Here is an 18,524-nt window from a genome sequence, read left to right as displayed (position 1 = left end):
TTTCTTGTCAGAAACAATGCAAGTGAGAAGACAGTGGAGCAACATCTCTAAAGCACTGAAGGGAAAAAAGTCAACCTACAGTTATATACCCCGTGCAAATATTTTTCAAAAACAGACAAAATAACAATTATTTTAGACACATGAAAGCTGAAAGACTGTATCATTAACAGATCTGCACTTGAAAATGGTAAAGAAAATCCTTCAGGCAGAAGAAAAATGACATCAGATGAAAATATGTATCTATACAAAGAAATGAAAATGAAAACATGCATCTATATATGGGGATGTGGCAATGGTTAAGAGTAACCCCACTGGTAAATATATAATTTTTTAAAAAAAGATTAAAATCTCTTTAAAACATAATTGACTTTTTAGACAAAAATAACGACACTGTATTTTGTGCTGTATAAAATAGGTATAAGAAAAATGTATGTCAAGAACACAAAGGTCAGAAAGACAAATGGAAGTACCGGTATATTATTGTAAGCTTCTTACACTATATGTGAAGTGCTGAATATTACTTGAAGGTAGACTATAAGTTAGAGATCTGTACATGAATGTTCAGAGCAATTCATTTGTAATAGTCAAAAACTGAAACCAACCCAAATGTCCATCAGTACATGAATAGATAAGTAAATTGTGGTATATTCATACAACAGGATCTACTTACAATAAAAAGAAATATGTTGATACACACAACAAAATGCATGGATCTTAAAATAATTATACTGAGAGAAAGAAACCAAAGAGTACATATTATATGATTACATTTATACATAAAATTCCAGAAGATACAAACTAATTTATAGTGACAGAAAACAGATCAATGGTTGCATGGTGCTGAGATGGGGAAAGCGATTACAAAGGGCACAAAGAAACTTTCAGGAGTGATGGTATCTTGATTGTGGTGGTGGTTTTTTTCACACGCATGCACACACAGTGTGCATGTGTGTAAAAACTTATTAAATTGTATCCATTAAATATGTGCAACTTATTATATATGAATTATTCCTCAATAAGGCTGTTTACAAAACAATTTTGAACTTAAATTTAAGTTATAAAACAAAAATACTTAGACTACCTACAGTGCTCTGGCTCCACAAAGTAAAAATTAAATAGATGAAAGCAAGAACTAATAATATATTTACAATTTTTTTAAGGGTTAGAATGGATCAAAGAAACCAGTTAGTCAAATACTTTCTTACTAGAGATAAAGGAACTGAGTCCAGAGAAGTATAGTGACTTGCCCTAGGGATTACAGTTAGAGCTAATGGCTTACTAAACTGTTTAAGGTCCATAACGGCAGGGATTGTGTTATTTGGGTCACCACTATATCCCTTATACTTAGTACAATGCCTAGGACACAGCAGGAGTTCAATAAATATTTGTTGCTGATCTTTCCCCTAAAAAAAAAGGTGAAAAGGAAGATAAAAGGAAAGAAAATCTCTCTTGCAATATGAAAGCTTTGATTCTCCAATCTCTTTAACACAGATAAGAGAATTAAGCAGCAGCTTTAATATCATAAATATAAGAGAATATATTATATTCCATATTTTTAATTTACTGGATATTTTATTATATTTTAATGCTTAAAAATTTCTAGTTCATGTTACCAATTCTTAAACAGGCAGGAGAATTAATAGAAAATACTCCATTCATGAAGATTAGTGACATTTTCAAATAAAAAAAAGTTAAGGAAAAGTGCTTACCAAAAATTTCTCCATTTTTGGCATATTCTGTCACAAGGTACAACATATTTTTGGTCTCCATTACCTATTGATAAATAATTGCATATTAGTCTGACAGGAAAGGATTGCAATTTACCACAACATTCTATGAAGTTACTTATTTTAAAACTACGAAGTGTCAAAATTATAAACAATTCAGAATATGGCAAAGCTTACAAGACTGAAAATATTCTCATGTTAACACTTTTGTGAAAACACCTTGCTCTTCGGAATCTGTCAGAAATGCAGGATCTCAGGCCCCAACCCAGACCTAATGACACAGAATTTACATTTTAACAAAATCCCCAGGTGATTATTATGCACATTTAAGTTTCAGAAATACTAATATAGGTAACAGGAGTTTTGAAGATCAACTTTTTACCACCCCCTCACTGACTTTTCTAGCCCTGTGGTAGACTCTGATTAAGAAAATAATAATAGAGCTCAGTGTATCCAGCCTGTAGTCGAGCTATTCTAGCACAATGTGATACTCCTCCTACTAAACTTTAATATTGTTACAAAGTACTGTTATTTCAAAACATTGTTCAAAAGCTTCTTCATAACTCCATTGCTATACACCTTTATTTAAATTAGTTTTTCTGGGTTCAGAAAGGAAATGTGTCATTATCATAAATTTTACGTTTCAAACTATACTGAGCCGAAAGGAAATGAATTTATAAATTCAAAATGAATGAATTTTAGATTGCTTCTCTCTAACACTCTATCCTTTTGTGTACTGGCACGAACTAATAATATAAAATTTAATTGCTATCTACTAAAAAGCTAAAACTAATTTTGCTCTAACATGTAGGTTTAGGATTATTCCCTGTCAGGCCAGAAAACTAGGAGCTACCTACCATATCGGTCTAAACAGGTCAAATAGTAAATCAATTTAACTGATTATTAGTTCAAACACATAGAATTATCATGTGAATCCTCGTAGTTTTTAACCCCAGTTTGGCTTATGGTTCATTAGAGACTTCTAAGAATGTTACTATTTTCTTATAAGTATCCTCTTTAGGAATTAAAAAAAAAAAAGCTTAAAGGGAGAAATACTCTGATATAAATTTGACTTAAGAGGTCTTCCACAGGTTTAGAACTTCAGGAATTGTTTTGAGTGGCACACCACAGCCTCTTAATCTCAGCTAATGGTAATGTTAATGGTCTTCAAAACTTTTTAATTGCAAATTTCTATCAATGAGGATTTTTTTAGTCAAATATATATGTACTTATGAATATATACATGGAGACATAAATGACATACTGTGCCATTGTATAAATACATTATATACATTATAAAATGCACACAGAATCCAAATTGGGAAAAAAAAAGCCATGGACCGACCAAACCAGCACACAAAATAAGTTTGTTCTAAGATGAAAAAAAATGCACACAGAAGATAAATCTAAAAAATAAACATAATTAGAAGTTCTAATATTTTCTTATTGTACACCAACAGACACTTATGCCGATCCATTTCAGTGCACAATGTGGTGCACTAGAACCAGCTCTGAGGGGAAAATAAAAGGCTCTGGCTTATAAACCAATGTCTGTGGTGTAAATACTCCTGCCATCGCTGATTTTGAGCTACTAACATGATGTTAATCAGCTTGCTAAACTTCTAAAAATTTAACAATCAGCTCTCAGCCAGTACAGGCTAAATTCAGCATACCACTAGGTGCATACGTCATACTTTGGAGACCAAAGTCATAGGCTAGCATACTGTAACATTTTAGTTTAAAACTAGTTTTCCAATATAAAAATTCTATATATTAATAAATAGAAATACTAAGCGTTTTGTATTACATTACCATTCTTAAACATGAATTACTCTTTAAAAATCTGAGAAAAATCTTCCTTGTAAAAAACATGGCTTATACTTCAAATAGTTGAAGTTTATTTTACAAAAATTATATCTTAATGTTGATTTTTTTTTTAAAGGCTCATTTACTTTATCTGACAAAACAACCCCCCAAAAATACAAGATTTGGTTCTAGGTATTACAAAGTATGCCACTAAGTAATATGCTATTTTGGCCTTTGTATTTCATAAGCAGCATATTTTATAAATAAGCAAAACTGCCATATCATCATTAATCCCCACCAAAACCCAGCAGGTTGCAGCATGGTATCATAAATGCACAACTATAAACTTTTTAAATGAGTAACTTACAGTCTGAGAGACAAGTTAAAATTAAGTTACTAGTTTTTAATTTCCTAATTTTTTATTTAAATATAGAAAGATGGAAGTACTCAATATAATAAAAGCATGTCATTATCCTTTTTGTAGACTGAAAAAACTAATGTAAAAGAGAAAAATGATGATGCAAAATAGAGAACTGAATGTGAAAAGCATGGAGAGCTGTAAGGCTAAGTCATACCTGATAAAGTTTTATTATATGAGGGTGGTCTAACATTTTCATGATTTGTACTTCTCGGTAGATTTTCTCAAGGTTCACTGCATCCAGCTGAGATTTATCTATAATTTTTATCGCCACCTGCATCCCAGACACAAATAAATACAATTAGTATAAAATAGTTAACATTTTCCAGTTAAGAATCTTTTTAATAAATGACATCTCAGACTTCACCGGCAGGTTCCTATGACAAGATGATAACTAGTTTAAATTCAATGCTCATTCATTCAACAAATATTTCTCAAACATCTACCATATGTTAAGACACTATGGTAGATTTTGTTTGGCAGTGTCTTTAGTGTGCCATGAAGAATAACCCTGAGAAATTACTTTAATAAAACATATTTCTCTTTCAGTACAACCGTAATGCCTTTTCACTCCATTTATAAATCGAAGAAATAAAACCTCAGCAGTTTCAGCTACTTATCATTCCCCCACAAAGTATCTATAAACAAATGATCAGCCAAGTAGAAGTTTGTATTGTACTGAAATAAAACTATTCTAGAAAAGCAAGTGATAAGTTCCAAAGAATATAGACAAACTTTCTGGAAAAAGGCTAAAAATAAAGTATCAAAATCCATCTACATGAAAAGATACCTATTGGACTAAATTTTGTTTTAAAAGTGAAAGCGCAAAAACTCAAGTGTTAGTAGTTACACTCAATTTTGACTTCCTTAAAGGAATCTGAGTTTTAAAGATGTAGCCTTTTCCTGTCATAACTAATTTGAAAGAATTGCATTTGAAGGTGAATAACTAGGTAATCAGAAACCAACAATCATGTATTTTTTTTCATGCAACCAAAAAAGACTAATTTTTTAAAAATTAGTAGGTATTTGGTTAGAAAATAAGCCATTCTGACTTAAATGAAATTTTCAAATAATTAGGAACCACCCAAACTTAACTATAGTTAAGTTCTGAAGAAACTTGAAAATGTACTTCACGTTCTACCAAAACGTGTTCTGAACATAATTCAGTTTTAAGTGGTTGTTTCAGGATAATTTTTAATATCAATTATTGTATGTGCTATAATACTTCAATACTCCTAAAAGGTATCCAAGAAAATAGTACTCAGCTCATCAATTCACCTCATTCCCTTAGACTCCTGTTTATGCAATTAGTTTTTTCTTCTTTCCTTACGGCTACTCTGTCCTTCGCTGTTGTCTCTTAAAGCTTTACTGTAAGGTTTATTTCTTACCTTTCTCTATTTCTAATTTGCTGTGACAGCTTGTTTCCTGATTTGAATTAATTGTAACCCACAGAAGAACTCAAGCTTCCCAGGGGAAATCAGATTACTAAATTCAATGTGTAAAATTAAATTTTGCCTAAGAAGCGGGGGAGCTCCTGTGCTCGGCAGTAAAGGGCATAAGTTTTATGATTGTTATTTTCATTGTTTGTTGGTATTTTATTTCTGTAATAAAAATATTCTAGAAAGCAAAAGGTACTAAACTTTGCTAGAAAGTAGACTGACATTGTACTTGCTATTAGGGATATTATGAGACCACCTCAAACCTAAATATTAGGTTGATGCAAAAGTAATTGCAGTTTTTGAAATTATTTTTAACTTTTTAAATCGTAATTACTTTTGCACCAACCTAATACATTTAAAACGACCTCCCTGCCCAATTAAGAGTATGAGAGAATATAGCACAGTATTATCATTTACTTCGGGTAACTTTGGGTAAAAGTTGACAGATAAAAACATAAATGTATACTTGAATCTCTTCAATATTCCTTAGGAAGGTACAAGGGCATACTTGAAGAAAACGTGTTGCCCTACAATTTTTGGTGTGTCTAGATACCAGTAACCCCTCCCCAAGAGAAAGCTTTTATAACAAAATGGGTCATAACCATCTAATAAATAGAAAAAGAATTAAAGTAAAAAGAATCATGACTTGTAAAATTGCTCATGATTACTGTTATTAAGAAAAATTTTTATTATATGTATCTTGAGTATCGTCTTTAATGTTAAAGAAAAAGTTCGGATACTAAATACCAATTAAAGCAAGATATTACCAAGACATATCTTCTCTTTTATACTCTTTTGGAAACTTGGCCTCAATGAAAAAGTGAAAAACATATAAATTATCTAATTAAATTTTAAGAAGTTATAAACTTTACTTAACGTTTTCCAGCCAAAAAAAATCTCAAATGACAAAATATAATTCTCTCAATTTTATCTTGGGTCCATATATATATGTATATATATACACACACATACACATATGGTCCATATATATGTGTGTGTGTGTGTATATATATATATATATACACACATATATGGACCACAGGTCTCTATATTTATATCTTTATATTGTTACCCCGTGTTTATAAGGCTGCTATAAGATTATGAAAAAGAAAAGCACTAACGAAAAAGTAGAACATGTTAGTTAGCATGTTCCTTATCATAGTTAGGGCTAATAAAGCCGCTATAACAACAAGATCCCACAAATAATGATTCAAACACAAAAGCAGCTTATTTCTTGCTCATGTAGCAGAACTGGATAGGTGAAAAGATAGCAGGTGGCCCTCTTCCATGAAGGCATTGGAGATTCTAGGAGGCCTAACTACCTTTAATGGGTGGCTTCCATGGTTACGCTAAAGGCTGTCTCCAGTCCAGCCAGAGAACGAGGAAAAACCTCAGAGGATCCCTCATGAGAGGTTTTTATGGGCCAGGTCCAGAAGTGGTACACATTATTTCTGTTCACTTCATGAGTTAGAACTTAGTCACATGACCCTACCTAAATGCAAGGGAGGTCAAGAAACAGTCGGGTTGCAGGTCCAGGAAGAAGAGGAAACTGAATTTCAGGTGAGCTAGCAGTCTCTGCCATACTCTTCCAGGTAATTTCTTAACAATGGGATCCTACCAAGTACTTCTCAGAAATAAAATGATGATGATGGTGTCTTTCACAACTGCGCAGCACTTTTAAACAAAATACTTTAACACATTTTAACAAGGTTTATCTCATTTATTTCTCAACTTTATATATGGAACAAGCAGTACACCCATGAGTTGATGAAAGTGAGGTTCAAAAGATGTTTCATAATCTACAAAGGTTCCAAAGCTCACATAATTAATGGGAAAAAAAAACGCAGACTTTCTAACTATAACTTCAATCTTTTCACTATTTCAAAGAGCCTATTATTCACACATTTACTGAGCACCTGTTGTGTGCCCAGAATTATGCCTGGGATACAAAAATGAACGAGCTCTGATTCCTATCCTCAAGGAACTTAATAGACCTGTGAGAACAAAGATAATACATTTTGGCAAACAAATTTTATCCAAAAATGATTTGCATTTGGGGATTTCCCCAATGGTGTACAAAAGTCCGAACTTACAAAAGGGTTGTATTCCAACAGTTCATTTTGAAGATAACTATGAACTTAGATTTCTTGGAACTTCCTCTCCACACCCCTTCTCTATTTAGTTTCGAACACAGTACCAAATACAAAATCTGCATGGTGGTAACAAACTCAAGCAAGGGACTTTGTAAATTGAAGGATCCCTTTGTTGTTATTGTTCATCTAAATTATACAACCCTCTAATTCCTAATTATGCATGATCTTTTAAAAAAAACCTTCAGTGAATTTATTGGAGATAGAAAAATTAATATTCTCTCTTCTAGGTATCCCTATACAACTTTACAGAGCGCACTGCATAGGCTAGAATGATTACTATCAAACTAAATCCCACGTAAAGTAGCAGCATTGAATAGTCAATCTCATAAACAGGAAAATGTGAATTAAAATATCTAATATGTTAATTATATCTCAAAAAATACCATTTTCACTTATTATATCTACAAAGATTAAAAAACACCCTTGTGAGTTAAGGTTCAATGAGAAGGCCACGTTTATATATTGCCGGTAAGAATATAAAACAGGTTATAATTTTTCTGGAAGGTAATCTGACAATCTTCATCAAGAACTTTAAAAATCATCCATCCCATTTAGCCTAAGGATTCTAGCTCTGAGAAATTATTTGAAGGAAATAATCTGAAATGATGATAAGTATTTATGTGTAAATACATTCACCAGAGTATCAAAAATAGAAATAGTAATTAGGAAATAACTACATGAATTATGGTAACTTTATATTATAACTATTCACAATCATTAAAATATTTCCTTTAATAACATGGATAAATGCTTAGACTAAATAATAAATTAAAAATCGGGATATCAGTGCAGTCTCAATACAATGTATGTATAGAAAAAGACCAGGAAAAACTAGATACAAATATGACAAAAATGTTATCAGTGGGTGAAAAATTAATGGATTGTTTTATTTTTTTGCTTTATACTTTTCTGTGCAATTTTTCTTTGAACCACACATATAAAAGTGGCTTTGGGGGACTTTACAAGGGAGTTACACAATAAGAACTATTTTTCTAGTAACAAATCAGAAGGGATTAACATATTTGCTACCTCAAGTAATACCTGCTTCAGTGACATTTACTACTAATACACAAATTCTACACTGTCCCTCTGAAGTATCAAGTAGCATATGCTTACCATACAATTAGATCTTTGAAGTTAAAAATTAAATACACTTTTAAAACTTATACATCAAATCACAGATGGAATCAGAATATACCAGCCTATCATTTGATTGAAAAGTGAATGTGATTGAGTAGACTACAATGAGCGAGTTTCTGAAAGCAGTAAGAGTCAGTAGTAAAAATGACATGGGAGTTCTCTAACTACCCTTTAAAATAATAAATAAGTTAAACGTTTTCTAATTTAAATTTTGACTCTTAAAATATAAGGATTTGATTATTATAATGCTCAGGTAAGGGAAAATTGGAAGAAAGATAAATGTCAGCATACTTTTATGTCCATAAAAAGATTATGAAAGAACTGATTAAAAATAACCTCCTATCTTAAAATTATTTAAACAAATCAACAAAAAAGACACTCACTTAAAAATTGGGCCAAAGAACAAAAAGCAATTCACAAAAGAAATGTAAATAGTCATATGAAATTGTGTAATCAAAGACATGCACATTAGAGTAATATTTTCTCCCATCAAATTGGAAAATGTTTAAAAATCAAATTTCTGGTAAATGTGCATTCCTCCTGGTGAGGATTAATAGGTACTCTTTTTCTGGAAGATAATTTAGCATCTCATGCCATAAGATATGGATGTAAGGACATACCCCTTGACCCAAGCATTTCTATTGCTATTGGATTACCCTGAGGAAATAATCAGATAGGTACACAGAGATGTATATACAGGCATGCCCTCTGAAACCTATTTCAGAAAGAGAAACAGCAAGAGAAATAATCTAAACGTTCAATAACAGGAAATTCATTAAATAAAATACAGAGGGTCATATGCAAGGATACTATTTAACCATGCTTTCGACAGTTTTTTTAAACTTGGAAAAAATGTTAATAACACATTAAGTAAAAAACACAGATTATGTGTACAGATGACATCAATTTTATTACCTACACATAAAATACATGTGAATAACTAAGAGGATCTGAACCAAATATTAACAGTGGTTATCTCTTGGTCTGGATGGTGGAATTAAGGATGTTTTTCTTCTTTGAGCTCTTTAATAATGTCTACAATAAATAAGCCATGTTTATAATTACTTTTGTAATTGGAGGGAAAAAACACCTAAATACTATGTTTATTTTAAAAAACTTAAAACAAATTTTAGCATCATTTTTTTTAATTTAATTCATCCAAGATTCATCTCTTAACTTGTTTAAAGTATTTTTAAAATGTTTTTTAAAATGAAGATTTTTCTGATGACATTCCCAAATGTAATTGTCTCTTACTCTTCTAATAATCTCAAACTGGATACATAGGCTCTTTCTCTTTGAAGGGTGAAAAAGCATTCTCCACAAATGTTCTGTATAATGGAACTTTTACATAAATAACTTATTTAAAAAATATTGAAGTGGAAGGCAGAAGAGGTACTAGGTATCCTAAAGAGAAAAAAAGTATTTTAATGAATTTCTGGAATCCATTTGGCTCCAAGGAAATGAATCTGTCATCAGCAGAGGGCCATAAATCAAATGTCATCATGTGAATCCAAGAATTGAGGCCAATTTCAGTTATTTCCAAATAAATGTTTTCTTAATTGCCTGATACTGAGATAGACTTTCCCAATGGAATTAAAATCAAAACACATTAAACTCTGTCAAAGTTAAAAATTTCTACAGAATACAAAAATTTACACAACTCTTATTTTTCATGTATGTCTCCCCCAACTCCCCAAAAAAGAACAGGGCATTTGAACAGAACAATTTGCTAATATTACTTGTCTGAGAGCCAAGAAACTAGGGAACAATTTCTAATAAAGCATATATACTTCATGACAAATAAAATTTTTATTTCAACACACAATTAAAGATCATAATAGACCTAGATACAAATATTAGTGATTAAATTACTTGGTAACAAGTCCTTCTGTTGCACATAGTACAGTTACTTGTTGAAATCTGCAATTTTTTTTTTGCTGTATTTTTTTAAATTATTGTTTTATATTAGCTTCAGGTGTACAACGCAATGGTTAGGCATTTATATAATCTATGAAGTGATCCCTCCAAGAAGTCCAGTACCCATGTGACACTCTACATAGTCTTTACAACATTGATTATATTCCCCATACTGTATTTCACATTCCTGTGACCATTTTGGGACTATTAATTTGTACTTTCTAATCCCTTCACCTTCTCCCCCACTCCAAACCCCCCTCCCATCTAACAATCATCTATTTCTGTTTTGTTTGCTCATTTATTCTGTCCTTTGGATTCTATATATAAGTGAGATCATATGGTATTTTTCTTTCTTAGTCTGACTTATTTCACTTAGCATAATATCGTCTAGGTCTATCCATGTTGTTGCAAATGGTAAGATGAAATCTGGAATATTTCAGAGCACAAGATTAATACTAAGACTACTAAGAGGAGTCTTAAAATTTTAAAGCAAAATATAAAATTCGATTGTATTAAAAAATAAGTTCTCTTCAAGAAATATTGCAATCAGGGTATAATATGCCCTTCTCTGGTTTCTAACCTTGCTCTAAAAATGCAATTTTGATACTTTAACTAGTTGGAAAGCTTTAAAAATACTTACTTTTAAAGATAGTATTAGTTTCAGAATTATGCCTAAATAAAAAAGCCCTCAAATGCACAGAGAAAGCTATTCAGTGAATCAAAGCAGTTTACAGAATGTCCTTACTATCAGTTTTGCAGTCCAGGTTTTCCCAACACCTAAGTGCCATTTTAATAAGGTAATTTTCAGAACCTCTGTGAAATTTCCTTAAGAGTCCATGGGCAACACATTTATATGCTCTTTAGCTAAGTAATAAAAGAGGCATGGTATTGAGGAAAACTCAATTATCTGTCATAGAAAAGGTCTGAAAATAACTAATGATGGTTATTGCTGGGTGATGATGTAACGGGTAATTCTTTCCATTTATCTGTACTTTTTAGTTTTTCAATAATAAACATGACAGATTTGATGAATATATATTACTCTTTAATGTAAAAATAATACCTTCTCACTTGGTAATTTCCTTTCTAGGAATTTACCCCTAATTCCTTCTCCCCGAAAAAATTAAAAATGTAGACACAGACTCATATACACAAAAATTATTCACTGCAAACTATTTACTATAATTCAACATTAGAAACTATATAATGTCCAGTAATGTGAAATTGTTAAGTAAAATACGATTCATCTACAAGGCAGAACACTACAGCTATTAAAAATGTTTTATAAAGTTATATACTAAACAAAATGATCAGGCTATACTGATAAGTGGAAAAAAAGGGTACAATTTATATAAATGTACCTACCATGTGATCTCATCTATGGAAAATGCATTTAAAAAGGCGACTAGAGGGAAATATGCCATAATGTTAACAATTATTTATTCCTATTGGTGGAGGAATTGTACGTGTACTATTCTTTAGATTTTCTACATTAAGACTATATTTCTTTAGAAGTCAGAAAACAAAAAAGTTTAAAGGCACAAATGACTTTTCTGAAATTTTATTTAATAGACAAAATACTAGCCATAGAAAGAAAAAGTTATTTGCTAGTACAGTATTAATAAAACACTACTCAAGGACATGTATAGCATAGCAAACTAGCAACCACTACCGCCTAAAATAGTTTAACAGTCTAAATACTATTATTCTTTTCCCATTATGCTAATTTTATAAAATTAGCTACTCTAATTCATAAACCACAAACCAATACTACAAAGCTTTTATGAAGTATTATATTAGGAAGCTGGATTCTACCACCACCTGCTTTCCCTTCTGTATGCAAAATTTACAGAGATCTAACATGAGAATACCACTTCAGATGATGATGTAATTATATTTCTTAAACAATGTTAAGCTATTTGCTATATTAAGCCAAAATGAAGATCTCTTTTCTCTACTGATATTTTTTTCTTCCTAAAAGGCAAACAGCCTTGGATCTCCCAAGTTCTGTAAAAGGAAAAAAAAAAAAAAAAAACAGAACAAGAGACAGAGAAGAGCCCATTAAAAATAAGAGTCTAATTGTTTATGACATAGATGTTTAAGCTAAGCCCTAAAATCTGCCTTGGGTTCAAATTTGGGAAAAAAGACCTATAAGTTTTAAAACACACAAACTTATATTGATGTTAAAGTATACTGAAGAAACTTCTATAAGCTGTAAGTAAAATAATATTTTGCTGATATTGTTCTTTATACATTAATTGTTTTCACTGTAATTACTGTAGTATGTTCAGCAATGAAAACTTAAAATAATGTTCAATAAAACGAAAGTTTCCACTAGCCATATTATTTATAGTATTTGAAGAAGTTGTTGTATTTGTCAAAGGCGTAAATATGTATACAATGAATGCATGAAGATAACAAATACTGCTTTAAAAAAACCCTAGCAACAAACAGTATACTTTAACAAATAATTGTATCTGCGCTGTAGCTAAACAATTCTAAGTGGAAATTACCATAAAAGTTCACAGAGCAACTTTACAAACCTGAGATCTATAGGAACTTTTCACTATTAACCGGCTATTTCACTCACCCCTCTCAACTGTAGTATCTTCAATCACACCAAATTTTCACAAACACTCACCCATCTTAAATGCACACTTTCTTTTTATATGTTAAGGACACCTTCTTTAGAAATGCACAAGGGAGATGGGCTCTGTGGACTAGAAATTTAATTTTTAACTTAATCGTTTTACACATATACACTACACACACAATTCCGGATCTGGGTGCTCTTTCATAACCTGACCTGTGCCTTCAATTACACATTGATCTCACTCCATCTCACATAGCCAAGCCGTGATACTACTCCACAGTGCCCCCTAGCTCTACAAGAGATGTCAGTTTAAGAGAGACTCCGTTTGAACTGTCAACCGCAGGAGAAAGTATCAGTCACTATCAGCTCCACTTAAGCAGTTCTTAAATAGACACTGTACTACCTAAATTTGACCTAATAAATAACAGCTGACTTCATAAAATAGTGCTACTAATACTGATAAGAGCTGATGAGAAAAAAGTATTACGAACTAAAGGGTTTCTGTAGAAGCTCTCGGTAACGTGCAATTTGTTACATTTTTAGACAGTCATTAAGAAAGGGCGCACACAAAAATACACATTGAAAACGGCTTCTTTTCATGTAATTTAAGGGGAAATGCCATGGCATTAGGCCATGGTTCTTAAGAATGGTACCAATTTCTTCATTTTCAAAAATGCAGGGATCAGAGTAATTTCACTACAGTCACAGTATTTATCATTACATACCTAATCTAAATTGATAACACTGAGAAATTTTTGAGAGGAAAACTTATGACCTTGGTCCTGATGCTAAAAAATAAGTCATATTTGGACTGTTTCAGGATCAATAGGGGAGGGCAAAAAGTGAAGATGACACAATGACATATACCTCTTCTTTTTGGAAATAAGAGTCCTTCACAAAAACAAAACATAAACAAAGTTAAGCAAAACTTCTAAGAAAAACAGCTACAAAAATCACTCAAGTTTTCAAATGCCCTTCACCTTACACTACCATTCTGAAAGAAAAAAAAAAAGCCCTATGGTATTCCATATTCAAACTCTAGTGCATTCACAATTAGGGGGGGAAACTGAAAAGGATGCAAACTGGAGGGGAAAAAAAAACTGAAAAAGGATGAAATTCCAGAACAACTACAATGAGGCAGAGTAGAGTATGTCAAAAACACGAGGTTTTATTCTAAAGAATGGTTTTGTTTCTACCGTTTTCTAAAGTATTTAATTTGCGAGTCTTAAAATAGAGACCCTGAGGAGAGCAGCTTGAGGCAGTGAAGGAAGGGGGTGGGTTAGGTAAGAACAGAGACTTGGGAGAAAATATGTGCCGCGCACTAGAATGTGCAACGGGGAGGAGGGGGGATGCTGCTGACTGAATTCACCGTCGGGAAGCAGTCGAGGGCTCTAAGAGCAGAGAGGTAGAATCTTAAGGAACCAGTATTCACAGCCAGAAGATACACCTGGTAAAGAGACAAGCCACGATAAGAAAGGCCAACCTACCAACCATGCAAATGCAGAGATGACCATTTTAACCAGTTCCATTGTCTGGAATATTAGAGGGAAATGCCTCAGGCACGACATCAAGCTAGCCTGACACCAGATCAGAGACACAGTCGGGTAAAAGGAGGGAAAGAAGGTGGACAGTGGCCGTTGGGGCATTCTCGGCTACCCGGCCCCCTTCCTCACCGGGCCGGGGAGGGGCGCCGGGGTCACAGGGAATGCGCGATGCCCCGTCTCCGGAGTTCGAGCGCGGGCGGTCCCGTCCTCGGAGCTGGCGACGTCTCTCACCGCGCAGCCCGGGAGCACCGAGACTTCCCCTCCCACCCCACCCCCAGCCGAAAGCTGGGAAGACGCGGAACTTGGGCTCCGGAGCGGAGGCCACAGACCAGGTCAGGGCCAGGGTGGAAGGCTCTGGGCGAAATTCTGTGTGGCCACCGGGGGTGGCGTAGGGAAGGCAAAGCCCCGGCTGGTGGGGTTTCCAATCAGACGACACTCGGCGAGCGCCTAAGGGTGACCGGACTCCGATCCCTTAGGCGCTCATCGATCCCCTGCACCTCCTGGGTCCTCACAGTCCCAGGCCCTCTGGTCTCGGCTATGACCCGGCCTCTCGGGTCTCCCCAAGGCCCCGCTGCAGCCGCCCCTCTCGGTAAACAGCTCCTCTCCCGAACCCTAGCCTCGGACGCTCCCGCCGAGCCCCCGGCCGCACCTCCGTCTTGGTGATCCGGTGCCGCCCCAGCTTCACAACGGCGAAGTTGCCCTTGCCCAGCGTGCCCTCGATGTCGTAGAACCCCACCCGGACCGGCCCGCGCTGCAAGTGCCTCGGGCCATCCGCCATGACCATGCTGGGCCCCGCTGCTAGACAAGGCGGACTGGAGCGCGGGCTGGCGGGCGGGCGGGCGGGCGGCGCGGCTGAGCTCGGGTGGCGCGGCTGAGCTCGGGCGACCGCCGCTCCGCTCGCTCCTCCGCTCCGTCCCTCCCGCTCCGCAGGGCCCAGCCAGGCGCGCGCGGCTGCTGACGTGCGCCGACGTCAGGGGGCCGGAGCTGGGGGGCGGGGGTGGGACCGGGTCTTGATTGGTCACCATGGCGACCGGAGCAGCGTCGACGTCGGCGGCGGGAGGGAGGAAGGGAGGGAGAAAAGACGGGCGGGGCTTGGACGGTGCGTTCTTTCCGGGCTCCGGCGCCCTCCGCTCTCCTTTCTGCGCCGCGGCTGCCTGGGGCGGGGTGGTCCCCTGGCCCGCCCAGTTCCTCGTCCTCCCAGCCGAAGGCCAAGAGCGAGCCCTGGTGGGCGGAGCGGAGGGGTGCAGAGACCTGGACCCGGCCTCAGGTCTCCTTCTCCAGCGCCAGCGTTCTCCCACCCCGGGACCTTCCCGCCAAAACCTCTCACCTATGACTACAGTGCGTCCTAAATTTGGCACGGGCAAAGAACAGTCGCTGAGCAATGCATTGCTCACAGGCTCCTTTCTTTGTATCCTTTTCTCATCTTGTTTCTATATAAATCCTTCCACATTTTGATGTCACTGAGGAATCCTCCTGACAGCAGCAGGTCGCTTATAGACTCACTGAATGTCAGCCTTGAAGAGACCCTAGAGATCACTTAATGCAGGAATTCGTAGTCTCACATGGGCTTGGGATCCTTGAACCCCCTAAAATGTATGCAAATTTTGGCTTACTTGTCTCTGAGGAGATAGGACTATAGCTTTTATCAGATTCCCAAACGTGTGACCACGAAAAGGTTAAGAAATACGTACTTATCCAATTTCTTTTCAAGCCCCACGGAATGAAGGGAATTGCCAAGGTCACGCAGGTAATGCTAAAGTTAGGATTGCAAATCACACCAGTATTCCGCATGGTGACTCAAGGAAAAAGGTACAGTGTTATTTTAAAATTTGGAAATAATATGCCTCCAGATCTTGATTTCTAAATACCATTCTCCACTGAAAGGAATCAGACTCCTTGAAGAAATGGCCGATTCCGGGGCAGAGAGAGGGAAAGTATTAAATGCCCTTGAAAGATCTTGTATGAGAGAGCAAGATTTTCAAAGAATGTCTAAAGCAAGATTTTCAAAGAGTGTCTAAAGGAAATAGAAGCTAGCTTGAGTGTCCCTCCACTTACCGAATCTGGGATAATTTGAGCGTCATGAATGACTAACGATAGAAATGAGTTTTTTAAAAGGAATCCACAAGTACATACTTACTCCTAAAAATTTTAAATAAATATAAAGGGGGAAATGACAATTCTCCCTTACAGTGGAATGCCAACTAATAATACACATGGAAGAAATGATGAAATTAGGAAAATCACCATTTTGCAACCATTATAGCAATAATTGATTCAGACAGGATTATCAATAGATATTAAAATCATTGGGTGAAAGTGCTTGGTGAACAGGATATTTACATAATCTTAAAATACCTTTGGATTTTTTTAGTCATTAAAATAAGGAATAAACACAGTACCTTTACAGTGGAGAAATATGACAGACATTTCCCTAACAAAATGATTAAAGTTAAGGCCACCAATTATGGGATAAAATGACATGACATGCCTCCTGATGTGAGATACTAAGGACATATCTCTTATGTAGTATCCCTGTTAAAAATACATATTCTGAATCTAATCACAAAGAAACAAATCAGAAAAATGCAAATTGAGAAAGTCTATGCAACCATTGGCCGGTACTCTTAAAAAATGTCAGTGTCATTAAAGACAAAGAAAGGATTAGGAACTATTCTAGATTTAAGGGATTAAAGAGACATACTACTACAGACAAAGTGTGGTCCTGGATTGGGAAAAAAAAGTTCTGTAAAGGAATATTTTCAGGAGAATTGTTGAGATTTACATATGGATTATATATTAGATAATAGTATTATTTAAATATTAAGCTTCTTGAATTTCATAATTGTGCGGTGGTTATGAAAGAGAGTACCCTTATTAAGTGATACACACTGAAGTATTTAGGGATAAAGGTTTTGATATATGCAACTTACTATCAAATGGTTTAGCAAAGATAGATAAGGCAAATGTGGCAAAAGGTTAAACTGATAAATCTAGGTAGAGAGTATATAATAGTGTATTGTATTGTTCTTGCAATTCTTATGGAGTTTAAATTTTTTAATGAAGTAGTATATATGTATACATTTTATTTTATTATTTTAATTTAATTTTGTTTTATTTCACATTCCTTGTGTAAGATCGACGGACTCTTGAGCCCTCCACCTGCTCACTGTGCTTCTGCCCTTCACTCTCCCCAACCTTATTCTACTGTGAGTTATGTTGTTTGCGAAGTCGAGGAAGGTGGGAAGAGGCTTTAAGACTGATAAGATTTGGGAGTAGTATATGAGAGCTCATCTAACTGACCAGGAGGAGCCCACATATGTACCCCAGTTAAAAAAATTGTTCCTTTATACATTTTGCCTATTAGATTGATGAGTTCTAATTGCTTTGGAGGTTCCTTTGAGACTGATGGAAAGCTACTTACTCAAGAACCAGAAAATGCACACAGAGACCCAGTGGAGCGAACAACCTCCTCCTTTAAAGTATGTTTTTTTAACAGATATTAAGACTCATTTCTAGCTGATTATTTTTATCAGATAACAGGCCAACTACCTATGTGGACAATCTTGGAGTAAGATTTGATTTAGGGCTGGAAATAAGGGAATGGCACGGAGGACCAAAATGTTTTCTGCAAACCACAGTTCATTGTGAGTGTGCTGAGTGTCTAGAGGTTAGAAAAAGGGCGGCCCGAGATTAGGGAAAGGTAGGACGGACTATGCCATAAACAAACCTTGGCTACTTGGAAATGCAGTGGGTGTGCCACTGAGCATTATGGTAGGTTGTAAATGTG

General features: G+C 35.3%; 1 protein-coding gene across 3 annotated transcripts in view; it reads right to left on the bottom strand.

Annotated features, from left to right (window-relative positions):
• SIK2 (salt inducible kinase 2) overlaps nt 1–15,673 on the bottom strand; it is a 112,718-nt gene extending 97,045 nt beyond the window's left edge. For all 3 annotated transcript variants that reach the window (XM_033119710.1, XM_033119708.1, XM_033119709.1), the window contains exons 1-3: nt 15,387–15,673; nt 4,109–4,225; nt 1,710–1,773 (exon numbers count right to left, since the gene is read on the bottom strand). In XM_033119710.1, coding sequence (XP_032975601.1) covers nt 1,710–1,773; nt 4,109–4,225; nt 15,387–15,521 — 316 coding nt within the window. In that variant the 5' untranslated portion in view covers nt 15,522–15,673. The remainder of the gene's footprint in view (nt 1–1,709; nt 1,774–4,108; nt 4,226–15,386) is intronic.
• Nucleotides 15,674–18,524: the final 2,851 nt, after the last annotated feature.

This window comes from Rhinolophus ferrumequinum, chromosome 11, assembly GCF_004115265.2.
Source record: "Rhinolophus ferrumequinum isolate MPI-CBG mRhiFer1 chromosome 11, mRhiFer1_v1.p, whole genome shotgun sequence".
In the NCBI taxonomy this organism is placed as follows: domain Eukaryota; kingdom Metazoa; phylum Chordata; class Mammalia; order Chiroptera; family Rhinolophidae; genus Rhinolophus; species Rhinolophus ferrumequinum.
This window is presented reverse-complemented; position numbering and strand designations above follow the sequence as displayed.